This window comes from Anguilla anguilla, chromosome 7 (genome assembly GCF_013347855.1).
Source record: "Anguilla anguilla isolate fAngAng1 chromosome 7, fAngAng1.pri, whole genome shotgun sequence".
NCBI classification, from domain to species: Eukaryota; Metazoa; Chordata; class Actinopteri; order Anguilliformes; family Anguillidae; genus Anguilla; species Anguilla anguilla.
This window is the reverse complement of record NC_049207.1, coordinates 35,554,041-35,574,806: the sequence shown is the minus strand read 5'-3', so window position 1 is coordinate 35,574,806 and position 20,766 is coordinate 35,554,041. Positions and strand designations below refer to the sequence as shown.

At 40.5% G+C, this 20,766-nt stretch overlaps 2 protein-coding genes across 2 annotated transcripts in view; both read left to right on the top strand.

Moving 5' to 3' along the window:
* The window catches only part of polr1a (RNA polymerase I subunit A), a 45,501-nt gene extending 38,656 nt beyond the window's left edge, over positions 1-6,845 (top strand). Inside the window, exon 34 of the mRNA XM_035424468.1 lies at positions 6,180-6,845. Coding sequence (XP_035280359.1) covers positions 6,180-6,280 — 101 coding nt within the window. The 3' untranslated portion in view covers positions 6,281-6,845. The remainder of the gene's footprint in view (positions 1-6,179) is intronic.
* A 9,262-nt stretch (positions 6,846-16,107) lies between these two features.
* st3gal5 (ST3 beta-galactoside alpha-2,3-sialyltransferase 5) overlaps positions 16,108-20,766 on the top strand; it is a 46,101-nt gene continuing 41,442 nt past the window's right edge. The window contains exon 1 of the mRNA XM_035427332.1: positions 16,108-16,420. The gene's annotated coding sequence lies outside the window, so the exon portion shown is untranslated. The remainder of the gene's footprint in view (positions 16,421-20,766) is intronic.

Here is a 20,766-nt window from a genome sequence, read left to right as displayed (position 1 = left end):
GGCTTTTCCCCTTCACATGTGTGCTGACCGAGGTCAGGCTTCCATGAGGCAGCCTTAAATTTAAAGCTTTATTTATACAGGGACATTGTGACACTGGGTCTCTTTTTCAATGGAGCCCTGATGAGAAAAGAAAAAAACATTTAACAGGCAAAAGCTAAAAGTTCCAAGAGATAAAATGAATACATGAAAATTAATTAAAATAAAAAGTAAAATAAACAAATAAATAATACAATAGAATAAAATCAAATTAATAAAATGAATAAAATAAATAAAAACACTTAAACAGTTTGATTCAGTCAGAACATTTACATTCAAAGGTAGCCAGTTTCTTAATCAGGGTCCTGAATTGGCCCATGGTAATCAAAGACTTCAGCTTTAATGTACACTGCAACTCATTCCAGGCATGTAGAGCACCATATCTAAATGCAGTTTTACCCAGTTCAGTGTAGGCCTGCAGCACCTGGAGAATCAACCAGTCCTGAGAACAAGTCTAATAGGCTCTAACTCTCCATTCAGTAAGAGATAAAATATAAGGAAGTTGCTTTTGGAGAAGTACTTTATAGAAAAACAGGAACCAATGTTGGTCTCTTCTATGAGATGGGGAGGGCCAGTCCACCTTCTGATAGTGCACACAATGGTGAGTACGGTACCTATCTCCAGTGATGTAACGTAGGTGGAAGCAGCTGTGTGTTTATATATTATATCACCATAATAAAGTACTGGAAGGAATGTTGCCTCAACAGTCCTCCTTCGACAGCCAAATGAGAAACAAGATTTATTTCTGCAAAGGAAACCAAGTCTAGTTTTTTAATTGATTTATCAATATGAGTCTTAAAAGTCAGGTTTCCATCAATCCAGATACCCAGATATTTATAGTGTGAGACAATATGGGCACCATTGAGTGTACACATCTGTAGCTGAGTAAAATCTGTCCTTTTAGATCTGGTAAATAACATGTATTTAGTTTTGTCTGAATTTAAAACTAGTTTGAGATCTAAAGGGGCCTTCTGCAAGGCAGAAGTCTGAATTTGTCTGAATTTAAAACTAGTTTGAGATCTAAAGGGGCCTTCTGCAAGGCAGATTTAAAACAGCTTGGGATATAGTAGAAGCAGAACTGTAAAAACTGTAAACAACATAATTTATATAGATTGTAAATAATACAGGACCTAAAATAGAACCTTGAGGGGTTATAGTTATATTGAGAAACATGGATCGAACATGATCAGCAACTATACATTGAGACCTGTCAGATAGGTAGTTTTCAAACCAATTACAGGCAGTTGGATCCAATCCAATAGAGGATAGCCTACGCAACAATGTGGATTGATCGACAGTATCGAATGCTTTAGACAGATCCACAAAAAGAGCAATACAATGTTGTCCATTATCTAGAGAGGTCACTATGTCATTTATCACAAGAGTTGTAGTAGAAATTGTACTATGATTAATTCTGAATCCTGATTGGCGATCGCTCAGAATGGAGTTCTCATTGGTGAGGGAGTTTGGCCAAAGGAGGAAGAAGCAGGGGAGAAGGATTCTTTGTGAGGTGATAGTGGAGGAGGGGAAATGGGAACAGAGTAGAGAGAATCTGTTTGTTGTATGAACAGGTATGGACTGACATTGTAGGGTCTGAGTGGAGCAGCTGTGTTTGTGATGAACAGGAATAAAGTCTAAGTCAGAGGATAATTGTGGATGCTGGGGAGAAGTGAGTGAGACACCATGAATCAGGGTATCACGATATCTGGCATTTTGAGGTTTGGAGTGTGGGCGTTGAGGGTCAAGCCTTAGAGGTTGTTCATTATGTAGATTATGTTGCAGAAAATGTGGCTTCAGGTAAGAGTGCCGGGAGTTTTTGGGGCCTACTAGAGTGAGGTTTGTTCTGCTGTCTGGGAGGACTTTTTATTAGTAGAGGTTGCTGGATGAAAAGGCTGGGGTAGTGCTGCTCTGTGTAAAGGTGTGAAGGGATGATGGGTTCCATCTATGGTGCTGTGCTGCTTTGTTGTGGCAGTAGGGAATTCTGGAACGGTGAGTTCTAGGGGTGGTATGGCACTAATGTTTCAAGAAGTCAGGGTATCACCTATAAGCCTCTCAGCCTCTCGAATACAGTGATGGGTTTTAATGAATCCCTCCCAGAGAAACTGGCTGTGCTCCAGGCACCTCCTACAGAACCCCTCTCTTGTGTAGCCCCCTCTTTGACCAGAGTCCTTGCTCTTGATTGCTCTTTATAATATGCAGTTCCCAAATGATGTGTGTGTCTGCTACTGATTTGTTATCTACAGAGAACTCTGGGAGAGCACTGACTCCCTTGGCCTCTTTTTTTGTGGACCTCTTGGCAGTGTCAGCTCCTCCCCCAACAAATTTTCTGTAGGATTTGTGTATGTACACTTTAATTACAACTCATTCTGATGGAAGATCTACGGCAGGGCTATTCAATTACAAATTCAATTGGGCCAGATTTTAAAACCAGGAAATGTAGATGGGCCAGACATTTTCGGCAGCCTATTTAAAACCTTTTTTTCTTTTTTTAGCTTTTGGTAATGACAAATTTTAAACAAACGCAAATTAATGTAGTAAAAAAAAATAGCAATGTTTATTGTTTCGTTTTTGAAATAAAAAAATATATATTTTTTGTCACATATCTGACCCAGGCACATCACAAAGTGCAGAAACAGAATAAAAAAGAGCTATAAATGCACAGAACCATAACACGTGGCAATAACAGTGACCAATAACAAACACACACACGCGCATAACACAACGCCTCCTACTGCACACTGAAGGAACATAAATGTGTTTGTTTTAAATCACCAGGACATGTGTTTAGGCATACCCTTGCATACCCATCACACTGTCCATTGTCCTTTCAAGCTCTCCGCTCAGTTTTGCGCATAACACCTTCTGATGCACAGTGCAGTGTAAGGACATCATCTGAGGTGCAACAGCGGACTGAGGTGCTGCCAAACCACTCACTCTCCCTGCTATAGATGGAGCCCCATCCATTACAAGCATGCACACACGCTCCATATCCAGACCATTGTCATTGAAAAATGACGAAATTTTTCCAAAGACGATCTCGCTGGTTGTGTGTCCTTCTAACGGCAGTAAGCCGAGCAATTCCTCGGAAGCATTTGCCGTCAAAAAATCGAACATGTATGCACAATTGTGCGGTATCAGCTTTGTCTGTGGACTCATCGACTGCTATAGACATGACATCAGCTTTTTTTAGTTCTTCTAACAGTATTTCAAAAACATCTGTATCTAAAATTTCAACCCTGTGAATAGTTGAAGTGTCAGACGGGTATATTTTTAATAGCGGATGTCACACTAGTTTTAATTTTGTCGCCATTTATCACCTCATCCCCGACGGCCAGCATGCATTCTTTCACAGTTTCGGAGTCTGCGAATGGCCTTTTCTTCTTTGTCAAGATCCAGGATACACGAAACGAAGCTGCTGTACCTCTCCCTTGGTCTGTTTAAGCAACTGGCTCGGTGCAAACAAATAGAAGTACAGCCTAACTGCAATATCCTAGTTTGAGTCCTAGTTCTGTATTATACTCCCTTTCCACTGTTTCATGCTCACTTTATTTATTGTTTGTTTTATTTTGTATCATGCTGTTTTCATTCCACATAATAGAAGGGGATGTTTTTGTGAGCCTTTATTTCCCCTATGTGAGGTTGGACACAATTACGTTGTGTGAACGGCTTTAGAAGTGCGAGGGATCCAGGGAATGATCTTTGAGTAATGGAAAATTTAGCTGACCAATGTACCTGTTGTACAATGTGTCTGTTGTTGCGATGCATTGAGGTCCATCGTTTTGTGTTAATGCTTAAAAAACGGGATGTTTTAGTGAACCTTTATAAGCGTAAAGACACACTACATTGTGGGAGTGCTCATATTACTAAGTAATGTTAAATTTAGCAGGTCAATATGCCCATCTGTTGTTTCCTGTAGGGCTTGAGTTTGCCATGTTATGATTTGAGCATATTTTGTTATGCTAATTGCAGTACCTTTGAGGGTTTCTGGACAATATTTGTCATTGTTTTGGGTTGTTTATTGATTTCCAATAATAAATAAACATACATTTGCATAAAGCAAGCATATTTGTCCACTCCCATGTTGATAAGAGTATTAAACACTTGAAAAATATCCCTTTAAGGTACATTTTGAACAGATAAATGTGTGATTAATTTGCAATTAATCATGATTAACTATGGACAATCATGCGATTAATCGCGATTAAATATTTTAATTGATTGACAGCCCTAAAAATAATATTACAATTAAAATTGCTATTAAAATAGCCTATTATTTCATGCTCGCTGGGCCACTTGGAGGTTGCTTCTGGGCCGGATGTTTCCTGCAGCCCACCAATTGAATAGGCCTGACCTACGGCTTGTGCCAACCCCAACACCTACTTGTGGCTTTTTATCACAAAGTCATGAACCACTTCCCAAGCTTGTCGTCTATCTGCAAATCTGTTAACTCACTTGTCATTTTGCATGCACTGGCTTTTGATAGAACTACTGGTTTGGCCACATGTGCATTCAAATTAGCTTTCTATTTGCCTGACTTGACTGAAACGGCATGCATATGAGGCACACACTGCTTCCTGACACAGCTACTGCAACTGTCTGAAACCCATTACTGATGTCCAAAACAGAAGCAGAGCGTGCTCAGGCCTGAAGCCTGCTAGAATTGTAGGCAGGCTTGCTACAGCTTGAGGAATTTTCTTTGCAACTTTTTTCAAAGCAACATAATCAATTGTCAATCCTTATTATATACCTCAGGCTTGAGTACAGGCCAGACACAAATTATTGAGGAAAAGGTGTGTTTCACTGTTCTGTTTCTCCAGCTGCTGCTGTCTCTTTCACTGCTTTTAACCTGATAGGGTATTGTTTGTGTGGAGCATGCCAAGGCCCTGGCGCACTGACTAATCCTGTCAGCCCAGAGTCATGTTTATACTTCACACGTCCTCAGGTTGAATATTGAAAATCCCACGCTGTTGATCTGCTTTCCTGGCTTTCTCCAACAGCTTCAGTCTGTTCACACCCAAAATGCCCAACTGGATGTTTGTGTTTCCAACATAATCCGCTGTTTTTAACATCAATTATGGCACCTGGTTGGTTCAAAAGAACATGACGATCAAGATCTGCTTTTCCTGTATGTTGCAAATCAAAATGCTTGCCTTCACTTATACATAATCATTTTCTAGTTTGAGGAGTACTGCTGCTGTGATACTTAATCGACCTCTTATTCCCTGGTGCACAATGAGACATTGCTTTCCTGGCAGGCCATAACCCTCTTTCCCTGAGGTGATGCTAGCACCAATTATGCATGGCCCTGCAGGCTGCTGGCCACAGTTAGCCCTGGCACAGTCTGGGTTCTGTACCAGATCGTGGGGCCCATCCATGCATTGGGATAGTGCCCCAGAGAACTCCTCTGCATTGCAGTGCAGGCTGATGGGGCCATGCAAATGAGACTTCAGACGTCTTCTAAATTTGGTTTTCCACCAAATAAAAGCTTGATTATCATATACAAATGTATTTCATGGATAACTGAGTATTTATTTCCCTAAGCTTTAATCATATGTTCATTTTCAATACTTTTTTCTGCACAGTAGAAATACGGTAGAGTTGTTCAGTACAGTAACTTCCTTGGCAGCGAGTTCTGTGCTTCTCTGCTTGCCATAGTTCTCACTGAGATCAATGTATGCTTCCACTTAAAGTAGTCTGTCAACTGAAATGCCAAATGCCTGGTAATGGAAATTACATAAATGAATATCCCTTAGGCTATGTAGTTATTATTCTGAGGGAGGTTATTTTATGGGCATTCCAATGCTCATTTGTATGGCCCCACTAAACTGCATTGCAAAGCTGAGCGGAGCGGTTCTTGGAGTGACCAAAGCTCCACAAAGAAAGATGTGTCGTTATTGGTGTAAATAGCTCTGAAAAATGGGTCCAATTCAGAAAAAAACCAATGTTGTTTGGTTTAACAGGATGAGTCTTTTAGCTGAATGCCACTGTCTACTAAATACTGTTGTATTCCGCCCTGTTACCTTTATGGAGTACCTGGGTCCTTGACTGAACAAATCTCTGTGGTCTTACTGAGCCCCACTACATCATTACCAAAAGCCACTATGTGTCCTTAAGAAACACTGTTTTCTCCCCTTTTCTTCCAGGGTCCCATGACAGCCTGCAATCTCCTTCAGCCCGTCTGGTGGTTGGGAAGGTGGTGAAGGGAGGAACGGGACTCTTTGACTTGAAACAGCCACTCCAGTAGTGTCTTTGTTGGTCACCTAGCAGCATCAATCGCACTGCAGTATGCGCCCAGAACCCCACCCAGGTGCTGGGAAGGAAAGAGCACCGCCATTCAGAGTCCCTGTACATACCAAGCCATACTGTATCCATCGCTAGGGACTCAGGCTTTTTCCAAGGTTTTTAAATGAGGCTATTTCATTGTGTTGTTGGTTTAATTTTTGTTCACTTCACCATTGATGTATTTATTTGAAGACATAGATGGGCTGCTTGTGTTTGTATTACATTTATGTTTCAGTAAATTATTTATGGGAATATAAGTGGTAGTCTATAAATTATGATATGATGTGTCACATGAGTCCATTAACCCAATGTTCCCTACTGACTTTTGGCCAGCTTTTGTTCCTTTCACTTTAGTGCCTGTTAAGCCCCATTTGCCCAACACATTCACAAGCATTTCATGTTATTGTGTTCAGCAGACATGGGGTTTCACATTGAATCATCATTTGAAACTTGAGTGAGTCTTGGCTTGAGGGAAGACCTCAAACTAAAAAATGAGTCACTCATACATAAATATTTTATCTTTTTAAGAAAGTTATCACTGTGTGATGAATGTGAAATTTGGCAGAAGGCCATCCTTCCTTTGGAGTTTCAGTGCATTTGTATGGTCACGGAGACAAACCTTGCAGGCAGAACACAACGCACAACAACTTTCACATTTAGCTAGCAGCCATACCACCATGCACTCTGCTCCTGCTGACTGGCTGAAGCTAAGCAGGTGTGGGCTTGGTTAGTACTCGGATGGGAGGCCACCAGGGAATACTGAGTTGCTGCTGGAAGTGGTGTTGGTGGGCCAGCAGGGGGCAATCTTCCCTCTGGTCAAATAAACCCCAGTGCCCCAGTGCAGTGACGGGGACACTGTGCTGTAGGAGATGCTGTCTTTCGGATGAGACGTTAAACCGAGGTCCTGACTCACTGTGGTCATTAAAGATCCCATGACACTATTTGCAAAGAGTAGGGGGTTCCCCGGTGTCCTGGCTAAAAATCCCAGATCTGGCTCTCACAAAAAATTTGCCACCTAATCACCCCCTGATTTAATTGCCTAAAAAATGTTCTCTCCCTCCAGTGGAGCTGCTCAGTGGCCAACAATAGAGGATTATGGTTGTGCTGGGCAGCTCCCAGGTGTGAATGTGTATGAGTGTGAAGCAGGGCGTTCCTGCAAAAAGAGCATCCGTGCTCAGTGAACCTACCCTGGGTAAATAAAGGTTTAAAAAAAAAAAAAAAAAACTTGGATGAAGTTCCGCAAATGCGAACACAATCTTTGATCTGTTTGGTCCCAGTGTAATAGCAGCACAATATTCTTTTGGGTGTTAAATCGTCAGCCTTTTGTGCACATTTTATTCTTAGAGTTCCATTTAGAATGTTTATTTCGCCCCACCCCCATTGTCCCCATTGTTTACAAGTCCCCCACCCCTATTCATTATTTCTTGTTTTGCTGAATTACAGAGTCGAATTAAAATATATTTAAAGGGGATTTTTTTCATCCTCTGGTATAAGTAACTCTCTTTAAAGAGTAATTGCACTCACTGTTTCAGCCTGGCTCCCCTTACTACACAATTTTGAAAAAAATGCATCCTGGGGTGGGTGGAGTAGGTGTGTCAGTCTCATTTTCTTAAAGCATTCTATATGCAGATGAATTTGTACAGTGCACCTGAGACTTTCTCACTAAACTCAGATCAGACTAGGCGTTGCAGAACGAATATGAATCAATAGTCAGCAATTAATGGCATATTTATCACCTCAGATGTTTTCAGAAATCTATTTTAGTGGACTGTTCGGGTGGAATATGACAGCGTTTATGAACAGTCTGCCAAGTTTCTCCGGTTTGAAAAATGTTGAGCTGAAACCATCTAGTTAATCATGTGCCGGCAGTGTTTAGTCATTAAAAAGTAAATGAACAAATTTGTGGCCGGCTACAATTTTCTGGCTGGATATCTTGATTGACATTTAAATGATATAATAGTACCTCCAAAGAGGTACTCTAATATCACGATTGGAGTGAAGCCAGAGTGGAATGCAGAATGCATTTTTCAAAGGTTAAAAGAGTGTACCGAGACAATTCCTACCAGTTTTTTCTGTCAAATAATATTATTTCAGAAATGTTGAAACAACAGCATGGATTAAAATGTTTCATTATAAAGTAGGCATATACACATGTTCACAGCTTCAAAAAAACGCATCTAGGGTGCAATTGTCCTTTAATGTCAAAATGAAATGAAGTATTTACATGTCTTCAGAATTATGTAAAAGAAAAATACAACTTTAAAATTACTTAATACAAAGAAAAGAATACTTATCAATTAAGATTAACAACCCAAATTGAGTTTAGTGTACTCTGTTTCTTTGAGAGATAACACTAAATACTGTCAGGGCTACCTGTGTGAAATATGAATCCACCTGTGTACAACTGCATCAAGAAATGCCTGTGGGACTTTGAGGTGATAGGAAGCAAAAAGCTTGAGAAGGTTGTAAAAACAGTGAGAAAGTTCTGGGAATATTCATGGGAGCACTGTTGAGTCCATGGTAACAGTATGGAAAAATGTGGCGCACGATCCAGCCTTACCAAAATGAGCAACTCGATAAGAAGGGCAGCTGTTAGAGAATACTTAAGAGGCCAGCTACAACACTTACAGAGTTGCAGAGCTGACTGGTACAATAACAAAAGCATAGTCAGTGGCAGTTATGTGAGTGAAAACACCTTATTAAAGGTATACTGTGTAGGATTTTGCGACCCTTGTAGTCTCTGTTTGTAAACCCCACTCACACTTCCTTCATCCTCAACCCCACCCACACCTCCATTGAGGACACACCCTTGAGTGCCACAAGCAAAATGTCAGGCGAAGAGGTGAAGTGGTCAGAGATATTAAAAATGGCATTTTAGCAACATCAGGTTTTTAGACATTTTTGCAAATTTATTCAAAATAAAAAATAAAAATTTTAATCACATTTACTTAAGTATTCAGACCCTTTACTCAGTACTTTGTTGAGGCACCTTTGGCAGCAATTATAACCTTGAGTCTTTTTGGGTATGACGCTACAAGCTTCTGAATATTTTCCGAAGGCACTGTAAGTAACATTAGCAGGCCATAGGTCTATCATAGCTAGCTAATATACTTGTATAGTGAATTACTTTTTCATCAAGATATCCATAGCCTTTTTAAAGTGGTTAGCAACTTCTGTTAGCTTTGTTAGTATGCTACACGTAACGTTACGTAGATAGCACGCATGCGATATTGAATTATTTTCCTGATTGAAATAAATGCAGGTGAATTACAAAGATAGCTAAGTTGCAACTATACTGAACAAAAATATAAATGCAACACATCAATTTCAAGGATTTTATTGAGTTCAAAGGTAATAAACGTAAATCAGTCAACTGAAATAGATTAATTAAGCACTTATCTATTGATTTCATGTGATTGGGGATACAGATATGCATTTGTTAGTCACAGATTTCCCAAAAAAAGAAGTACCATGAAATGAACATAATACCGATCAGTATCTTGTGTGACCACCATTTGCCTCATGCAACGCAACACATCTCCGCATTGAATTGATCAAATTGTTGATTGTAGCCTGTGGAATATTGTCCCACCCCTCTTCAATAGCTGTACGAACTTGTTGGATATTGGAGGGAACTGGAACACGCTGTCGTATGCGCCGGTCCAGAGCATCCCAAACATGCTCAATGGGTGGTATGTCTGGTGAGTATGCAGGCCATGGAAGAACTGGGAGAACATGGAAGAAGTGGCCATCGAAGGTGAGCTTTTGCCCATCACGTCGATTGTGACGCCGAACTGCAGACAAATCAAGAACCCGGTGAGGACGTTGAGCACGCAGATAAGCGTCCCTGACGCGATTTCTGACAGTTTGTGCAGAAATTCTACGGTTGTGTGAACCAACTGTTTCATCAGTTGTCCGTGTGGCTGGCCTCAGACGATCCCGCAGGTGAAGAAGTCGGATGTGGCGGCCCTGGGCTGACATGGTTGCACATGGTCTGGCAACAGCTCTACAGGACATCCCTGCAGTCAGCATGCCAATTGTATGATCTCTTTACTCGAGGCATCTGTGACATGGTGTTGAACAACCAAAAACTCAACATTTTAGGGTGGCCTTTTATTGACCCCATCATAAGGAACACCTGTGTAGTGATCATGGCTTTTAATCAGCATCTTGATATGCCACACCTGTGCAGGAGATTAATTATCTTGACAAAGAAGAAATTCTAGCTAACAGTGATATAAACAAATTTGTGGGCAAATTTTGATAGAAATAAGATCTTTGTGCACATAGAACAAATCTTTGAGGTATTATTTAAACGCATTAAAAATGGCTGGAAAAAAAAGTGTGTTTATATTTTTGTTCAGTGTATAAACACTAACAGCAGTTCTCATAGGGGAGGAAGACACCTTTATGGAAGAACAAAATTAGATACAAAATCTACCCACCTTGGGCATCTAGCTGTGTAATGTAACGAGCTAAAATGAATGTTACTTACAGGTCCAACAGAAAACAGGCGAACTCGGCATCGCTTTTCATCCCTGTGGCAAACTTCATACGACGCCACCGAAGAAAAGTAATTCCAAGGTTGGCTAGTCTTTGAACGAGCCCTGTCGGCTTGTCTTTTTGCTTCACTGTATCTAGGCTTCTTAGCATCTGACATTACAACAGCTGACTAGTAAGAAACACAATCTGATCCAAACCACAGCCATGCCCACCCCTCCTCACACAGAAAAGATCACCACATCCAGTAACATCCTGAAAACATTTTAGATGCTTTGGTGTGATGGCTGCTCAGGATCAGAAGCATGTGTTTTAAAAAGAACATTTCCTATGTAGGCTCTATGGTAGGAGGGGCCAGGTGGGGAAGCCAAGGAAGTTAGGGGAAACCGCCTCCACTGCGCATGCTTTGGGGCAAAAGTGCTTGCTGCCCATTGAATTCAATGTGGAAATCCAATGTGGTTCAACAACCGAACAAAACCTCGTATGTCCATTTTTTGTGATCATAAATTTCATTATGTACAGCAGTTTCTGAAACTGTTTTGGTCCAGCAGTATTGGAAAAATATTTATTAAAATGTACTTATTTTACTACATAACGCATATTTTTCTGCTTGAAACGTAACGGTCGTCAATCGAGTTTCAAAATACCGTTGAGGACGTTTTATTTTGACTTCAAAAGTAATGTTCCCCATTCACTTCAATGGGAGCTCCAATGTTTTTCCCTCAACACGCGCCGTACGTGCTTACTTGCGGGGCGTCACAAGCTTAGGTGAGCCATAGGCTGCGTCCGAATAGTCAAAAAAATGACGTCTTATGTCTTTTCCTAACCACTTTTCCTTGACCTCGATGGAAAACGTAATGAGGTTAAGGAAAGATGTGAAGGAGAATTCAAAAGGACTTTGGAAAAGACAACCGCGGTGCTAAGAGAAGTCTGCCGTGGTAAAACTACAATGTTCCGAAGATGGACTACTAAAAGCGCATCTAAAATAGATACTTCGCCCCGTGCGTTCTTACCGTGTTGTTAAATATTACTTCATTACCAAGGTTGGAATTGAAATAAAAAATGAATTTAGGCCACCAGTCACAAAAGTGAAACGAAATGGTTGTCACATTGAGTGGTTTTGAAAGAATTGAGGAAATATTGGGTAGCATTGCGTTGAAATACATCTTATGTCATTTCGGTGAGGCAAGATAGCCTATATTGTTTGTAGTACCGTAACTTGGCGTCATTTTGATATCAATACTTTTGAGTAACTTGGCATTTTTGTACGTTGAAAACGTGTTTTTTATGAGATATCATTTCTTTTTGCAAAGCGTTTTATTATGAGAGTGAGAAATGCGAAGTGACCCTGTAAGAAATGGTTGTGGATTATGGCTATGTGTAAAACGTATCAGAAACGCATATGAAATATGGCCAGTGTATGTACTCACGGATTTGACGTCCATCCAACGAGCCTTGACTGACAAAAGAATCAGCAACCCCGTAGAATTATAACTCCCTAGGTCGCAAATTGTGTAGCCTTCTGTCCTGCTCTGTTGTCTGTTATTTCGTGGAGATGCACTTTTAGTGTTTGTAAGGTTTATAAGGCATTTTGATAGGCTTATCTGCAGGTAGGAATCCTCTTTGCTGTTTTGCTAAACTAGAACCGGAAAACATGATAGTGGAGAATAGGAGCAGACGCATATGTCCCAGCAGGCTTTGCATATGAGAAAATAACAACAGTGTGAGAGAAATTAGGATGAAATTATGAAATTGCGTAGTTGAAACAATATGTTTTTAGCAGAATGGGTATGTAGGTGAAGGTTGACATGATCACGGACTATAGTGCGGAGTAAATGGAGTGACCATGAGCGAGCTTATATTCGTTATCGAATGGTATATATAACAGTCGCTATAAAGCACCAGCTGTTAAAGTGGACGGTTAAGTAACGTGTGAAATCTATTGCACTGCTGTGTTTTTTTCATGTTCAGTACTAGTAGTTATAATTATGAGTGAATCATGTTTTTAAATGTAATGTTTTAATGGGGAGTTGCAGAACGTACATACGTAGTAATTGTTTGTATGTGGCTAGATAGAGAACAGGGCGAGGTAACATGAATGTAGAAACGTGGCGTTTGCTGATAAGAAGGTTTTGTACAGTAGCCAAGTGAAGAAATGTAGTTAGTAGAAATGGCACAGCTGTGAACTGGTGTAACTTTTTAATAAAAGGAATACATTTGCCGTCATGAAATGCATGTGGGTGGCCGTGAGTGAGTTTTGGTAAAGAAAATATAAAGCGTAAGAAAACATTAGTGTAAAAGAGGGAATTATCTGCCTGAGGGCGAGGCGGTATTCAATCCTTCAACCAGAGGTTTACCAGTCTGTGACTTTGTTAGTGCAGCACCATGACATAGCTATGCAATGCATGAAATATCATTAGCAAACCTGTTCGTGGTTTTAAAGAACACAGGCCAGTAAGCACAGAAGAGCTCCCGTTGAATCCATATGGCTTTGCAATATTGTAGCCGGTTAATAACTGAACGTGCAGACGGTACGTCATAATTCAGTGTATACGTTTGGTGAACGGCGGGTAGATATGGTGCAAAAGCAATAATTGAGAAGTAGTAGACAATTATTAGTGAGGGTAAAAGCAGGTTAAAGAACCACGGACCCTGTGTTCCCAAGACTGTAACCTTATCCACTAGGCCACAGGCGGACTAGCTGTTTGTACTGAAAATGTTTCAGAGTAAAAAGGTATGGGTATTTTGCGTGTATATGTGAGTTTTTCATTGGGTCGTGTAGGTGAAGATTTGGCGGGTGTCTGTAAAATGTCCAATGGGGAGACATGTTATTAGTGGGATAGGCGGCAGGAAAAATAAGAATGAGAAGAAGAAGAAGAAGGAGAAAACGCGAAATCCCCTTAGTTTGGGGCTTTATTGTGTGGACATGTGAAGTTGTTTATGAAATCTGTCTGTTGAAATGGGGTCAGAATGTACAGAATTTAATGTTTTTAAGGGCTGAGTGTCTGTGGCTGTTGTGGTTATTTCTGTGGGGAACCCTGAAAAGTGCCAAACTCTCGGTGCTGTATAGGTATGGGGCATGCCCCCGCCAAGGCGTAACTTGGTGGGATGGCATACCTGCCATCCCAATCTTAAGAACCACCACACAACTCAGTCATGTTGATCGGCGACATAGCTCAGGAGGTAAGACCGATTGTCTGGCAGTCGGAGGATTGCCGGTTCAAACCCCGCCCTGGGCATGTCGAAGTGTCCTTGAGCAAGACACCTAACTCCTAACTGCTCTGGCGAATGAGAGGCATCAATTGTAAAGCGCTTTGGATAAAAGTGCTATATAAATGCAGTCCATTTACCATTTGATCGTTTGTTTCCGTGAACGGCGGAATGGTGCGTCGCTTTAAATGTTGCTGCTGCAAGGAATTGTGGGATGGCATTATCTCCTTTCTTTTCGTAAAGGATGGTCCAGTGTCCCCTATGCTAAAGGAGAAGCATAGAAGAACCTTTCCTTAGCATTTAAAGCCGGACACCCACCGCACGCGTAGCGACCGCGAGCGCACTACGCGCGTAACTGAAGCGTAGTTGAAGTACTGTTATTACAACGGCAACGGGTGACGTCCTCTACACCAGATGCGAACGCGTCGCCAACCGGCTGCGAAGCTTGTGCTACACAAGCGAACTGAAGCGTAGTTTTTCGCTTCTGTTCTATTTTTCTGCTTGTCGCGCGTCATGATGACCTGTTTATACACAGAAATATGCTCTAAAATGCTAGGTATACATGCACTGATTTATATTTCATCCTTATATTAGGCTACTGGGGGTGTGTCCCTAGTTCCCTCTCAGATATTTTATAAGCAGCTAAAAAAATACAAGCCTTTTCGTTTTTGTATTGTCCTTGCAGGAAAAAAAAGCAAAAAAAACCTGGAACCTGGGGGAAAGGCAAACTTAGTTTCGCTATCTTATTTTGCGGAGGGGGTGGGGTAAATTTGAAAATACACCACAGAAAGACGTAGCCTATTGAATGATGTAGAAGTGAATGCACCGAGCAGCGGTTTGTTAGCTCGAGTGTTGGAAGGTAGTTTTTAACCAACCATTGCTCAGCCTATTTGACTTCTCCGATGTCTTCATTCGCCGTGCTTTCAAAAAGGGCTTGTTAATAAAAATCAGATAATCCATAGATCTTTAAAAAATCTGATTATTTAGTGGTCTTGCTGATGAAAATGCACCTATTTTATAAATGAAGTTGTAAGCAAGCCTTTATTGAACTTGTACTTCAAAGCTTCCGGTGTTCATGGCGTTGTGGTGTTAATAGCCCTTCAAGTTTAAACTGTTACGCTATCTTTTGGACGATTAACTGATTTTACTAAATCTGATCATATAAATGTTTTGACGTGAATAACAAGACGACACGGGAATTCCCAATGGATTGATTATGGATTATTTATTATTATAATCATTACATATTCTTCATAAAGTTGGCACGCTTGTTAACCAAGCAAACAAATTAATACAGTTTGAGATTGATTATTATGTAGGCTACGTTGCGATTTAAGTTTATGGTAATTCTTTAAAACGTTTACTTTCTCACGAGAATTCGAACAGCTCTTATCATGGCTGCCACTTAGACACTTCCGGGTCATTTCACTCAGTTAGGAACCTTCCTAAGCAAAAGACTATTCGGACCAGAGACCGTAAAAAATTCGGACGCAGCCAAAATGACAAGAATAGAACGAAAACTCGGACTTGCGTGAAAATTTAAATTAGTAGTGGTACAGCCACCGTTTGCTTTCCTTCGAAGTTACTGCTAGCCGAGCAGCGAAGTGTGCCCTCCAGATGCGAACCATGCACCATAAATTAGTCCATAGTCTTCCTGGTCTTTTTGTGGAATTGAAGAATGGCAGAGTAAAATTACGGCAGTCTGAAAAAGCTAAAGGGACGATTATTAGAATTAACCTGTTATTTTACCCTGACAAAAAGTGCGAAAGGTGATTTCCAGTTTGCTTTTACTGCATCACCAATGTGAATTACGCAGAACTACCGCATACCTCACATAATTGTATCAAATGATTTGAGTCAATTACAACTGGCTAACAAAGAAAATCCGGAAGAAAATATTCAGCAACCGAATTAATCCGTTTGAATGTTTTGGTAGCCTACGTAATATGCTGTCCCAGCACGAATGCTTAGCATTTTATAAAACGAATACTAAAGCAAGAAAAGAACAGAAGAGCACACGTTATAATTCCAAGACGTTGGCAGGCTATAACCAAAACTAGGCTACTGTTCCGCATAACATACAAGTTTACATACGGTTCATATATACGCTCCCGACTTTACCACGTGAGTTTGGCTCGTTTGCTCATTGGTTTGTCGTCATGCCAATCAAAAACATTCTGAGTATTCGCTTCTTTGCTTGCAAAGATCTGGGGCAGACCCAGCCGACAGGGACGGAAAGGTTGGGCTGTTGTCTTTGGTTTTCACGTATTCGCGTTTAAACTGTCTGGCCTAACCGTGTGGGAATTAACTTGACTGCGAATTTATGACGTTCGTAACGCGGCGGTGGTGGGATCCCAAAGTGGATAGAACGGCACGTTTCTTCCAAACGAAAGTGAGTGCGCTGCGAATGATGTATCGCTAGCTAAACGTTAGCTGTTTGTTTCTTGTAATAGCTATCTAGCTTGGTAACTTAGACAGTGAACAGTATTGCGGGATTTACCTTGAACATGTCTATACTAGGCTACATAGCAAGTAGGCAAACCGACTAACGTTAGTTAGCTATAGTTCTCGCTACCCATCCATATATTAGATCTTGTTTATTAATAGCCAAGTGCTCTGGTTGTTAGCTAGGTAAATGATATGCTCGATTGCGAGCTGTCTCGGCGCAGCGTATGTTGGTAATTGGTTAAATTGCTAGCTAAGGCTGTTTTGTCAAGTGGTTGCCGTCCTGGGGACTCTCAGTATATGCTGGTTTTCGTTCCCACCACAATTGCAGTCCCAGAATTGTGACAAACCGTTAATTTTTCTTAACCCTTTAACTGTCACTCATTGAAATAGGTGATGAAAAAATTATTTAACCATAAATACCTATTACTAGAGTACCAAATAACAATGTCTAACAGTTTTTTTCATAACTTGACCCCTTTTTTAGAAATTATAGACCTCTACCGTACGGTTGAGATGTGAGTTTATAGTAAAAGATGCTATTCACAAATTGCTATATTTCGGAACATTTTTCCTGAAACACAATCATTTAAATCTCTCTTTAAAACCTTAAAACAGTTTATTGCTTTTTTTATACTCCATCAACATGTTTTTGGCCTGTAAATGTCCCATCAATTACAATGGCTAGGTCCACAAATATGTATATATTGACATATACTGCATCATATGGCATTTCTGCTTTAAAATCAGACACTGTTTGATTGTCATTTTATAAGTGTAAACTATTTTGTTTCTATGAACTAAACAGTTTAAATATGTATGTAAAAAAACATTCATTCCTGGTATCATTGATTTCATTTTGATTAGGCCTACATATTTCATGTCGAACATATCATTAACTACGATTTGGAACAAACATCTGTGTACGTATATATGTATAGATACTCCATTGTGTGGCATTTCTGCTTTATAATCAGGCACCGTTCATACATCGCCATTTTATTTTAAGTATAAACTCATGAACAAAACTTTAAAAACTTTAAACTTTAAAAAACACCCATTGCCGGTATCTGAGTTCATGCTCAGTCCTGAACATATTTTTTCAACTGATCAGATTTTGAATCTCTTATTCACCTCATTTTCAGCTTTCATTTGAGATGATGCGTGACAAAGCACTGCTGTGTGCTGTTTAGACACAGGAAGACTCCGCACTCTGCACACTTCTATCGTGACACCCCCTTTGGGCAGAGTTTGCATCGCCCTCGCTGTGGGCCACAGGCTGGGCGTGTATCAGGCTCACTAAGCTCAGGGATTGGTAGCTCTTCAACTGTGTCACCTGTGTGCCTTGGCACATAGTCAGGATCATCCAAGTCCTCATCACTGTCCTCTATGTCTGACTCCTCTGGATCAAGGGGGACTACAGCTTTGCTACCCTTTCCTCTGCCATAGAAAAATTTGGTGTCCATCATTAAGAATGAAACAATACACTGCACTACATGTTTTCCCATAACATATATGTGCATGCACATTCGTCGTGGCATTGTTTTGACAATCTTATGCAACGTCACAACATTTATTTCCGTCCAGAATTGCATTATCTTGTATTGACAATGGGAGAGTCGAGCACATCTCGAAGACTTTCAATGGAGTTAAGGTCAGGACTCTGTGGTGGCCAATTCATGTGTGAAAATGATTCCTCATGCTCCCAGAACAACTCTTTCACAATTTGAGCCTGATGAATCTTGGCATTGTCGTCCTGGAATATGCACATGCCGTCAGGGAAGAAAAAATCCATTGATGGGATAACCTGGTCATTCAGTACATTCAGGTACTCAGCTGACTTAATTTTTATTGCCGCATAACATTGCTGAGCCTAGACCTGACCAACTGAAGCAACCCCAGATCATAACACTGCCTCCAGAGGCTTGAAACAGTGGGCACTGTCCAAAAAAATCCAAACGGTGGCTTTTTTTTTTTGGCCAGGCAGTGTATAATGTAATAGGATAATATTGTGTTTTAGTAATATAATATAATTTCACTGTATTTGTTCACTTTTTCCACTCAAACATCTTCCTACCACACTAACTACTATGCTAACATCTGCCCTGCATCATGGTCATTTCTACCCTTTACCGACATATCAACCGCACGGTTGAGCATGTTTTTCTGGCACAATGGATTTTTAACATTTTTGATATTTAATATCATATTCCTATTCTTTAAGGTCTCTTCTATCTGAAAAACATCATGGTTTATCCCTTACCTGCCAAATTCCTGCTTTATGCCCTAATCTTTGGGGAGTGATTTGTGGTGCTGCCTCCGTTGTCAGAGTGGGGAAAGTGCAGGAACTGCTCCACATAAGCCGCGTTTCCACCAAAATTACCCGGAACTTTCAGTCCCAGGAACTACTTTACCAGGAACTAAAAGGTTCCTTCAGCCAATGGTTGTCTGCGTTTCCACCGGGGTCTAAAGTACCGCGAAGATTAGGCAAATTAGCCCACTGACGTTGTCGTCGGTCCATCTGTCATATGATTTCTTCTGTAACCCCATACTACCACCGAAGTAGCCTACATTATTTTCTAATAACCGGGACAGCCCGGAGGGGTTTATTCCACATATATACAACGGGTTACCAACAATGACTATATATGGTTACTTTTGTATTTATTGATTTTCATATATCCTCTCAAACACATTCATTAACAGCAGAAAACATGCACACGTTGTAAACAATTTGCTGTTTTATTACTTTCTCGTCGTCAATTCCATATAGGCTAATCGCAAAATGACAAGAATAGAACGAAAACTCGGACTTGCGTGAAAATGTAAATTAGTAGTGGTACAGCCACCGTTTGCTTTCCTTCGAAGTTACTGCTAGCCGAGCAGCGAAGTGTGCCCTCCAGATGCGAACCATGCACCATAAATGAGTCCATAGTCTTCCTGGTCTTTTCGTGGAATTGAAAAATGGCAGTAAAATTGAGTAAAATTACGGCAGTCTGAAAAAGCTAAAGGGAAGATTACTAGAATTAACCTGTTATTTTACCCGGATAAAAAGTGCGGTAGGTGATTTCCAGTTTGCTTGTACTGTATCACCAATGTTAATTATGCAGAACTACCGCACACCTCACATAACTGTATCAAACGTTTTGAGTCAATTACAACGGGCTAACAAAGAAAATCCGGAAGAAAATATTCAGCAACCGAATTAATCCGTTTGAATGTTTTGGTAGCCTACGTAATATGCTGTCCCAGCATGAATGCTTAGCATTTTATAAAACGAATACTAAAGCAAGAAAAGAACAGAAGAGCACACGTTATAATTCCAAGACGTTGACAGGCTATAACCAAAAGTAGGCTACTGCGCCGCATAACATACAAGTTTGATTTGAAGTTATTATGAAAATAAATTGGTTTGCCGCTGCATATTTTCAAACATGGCGGCTAATGGCGGAAAATAAATACAACACAAATGCTACGAGTACTCGACCAATCAGAAATGTTCAGCGCTGCAAGCTCCACCCAAAAGGTTCCTGTACTTTCGGAAAGTACTACCCCCCGAGCAGGAACGTTTTGGGGGGTAAAACAAAGCCCCCAGAACTAAATTTAGACCCTAGTTCCTGCGGTGGAAACGCACTGAGTTCCTCAAAAGGTTCCTAGTTCCGGGGTATAGTTCCTGCGGTGGAAACGCGGCTATAGTTGTGTTGAAAAAAGATACCCTTTATGCAAATTGATTAAGGGGGGTTGGAGCCCCACACCAATCAGGATGCTGGGCAGATTTTTTTTTTTCTCATAGGTTTTTTCACTGTCAAAGTCAGCTCTACCGCATGGTTGAGAAGTCAGTTAAAGGGTTAATTATATGCTTTTCATGTTTAGAGGGATTGTTTTTTTAATCCACATGATGTCAGAAATAGCTATGCATGCCATCTTTATCAAATTAAAGGCTGAAACAATCGGCTCCTAATTGAAAGCATGGGCACACACATGGCCACTAAAACTAACCTTTTTGTAGAAAAGGAAAAAATGAAAGCACTTAACACATGTGCTCAGCAACCTAATTAACGAGTAAGTTATTTATTCAAGGCAGAAAGTAAGAGTAATTCCAGATGGCCATTTCTTGATTTGAGGGCATGGACGAGGGGAATTGTCATTGACGTTTTAGGTTTTCAGAATGTCAACAAAAAAAAAGGAAAATCTAGTAGCAGCAATTTTTTGATAAGTTGTTTAAATTGGCTCCTTGGCCATGTAAAATTTTTATTCAAGGATTCAAGGAAATTTGGTACTTTGCATAGGCCT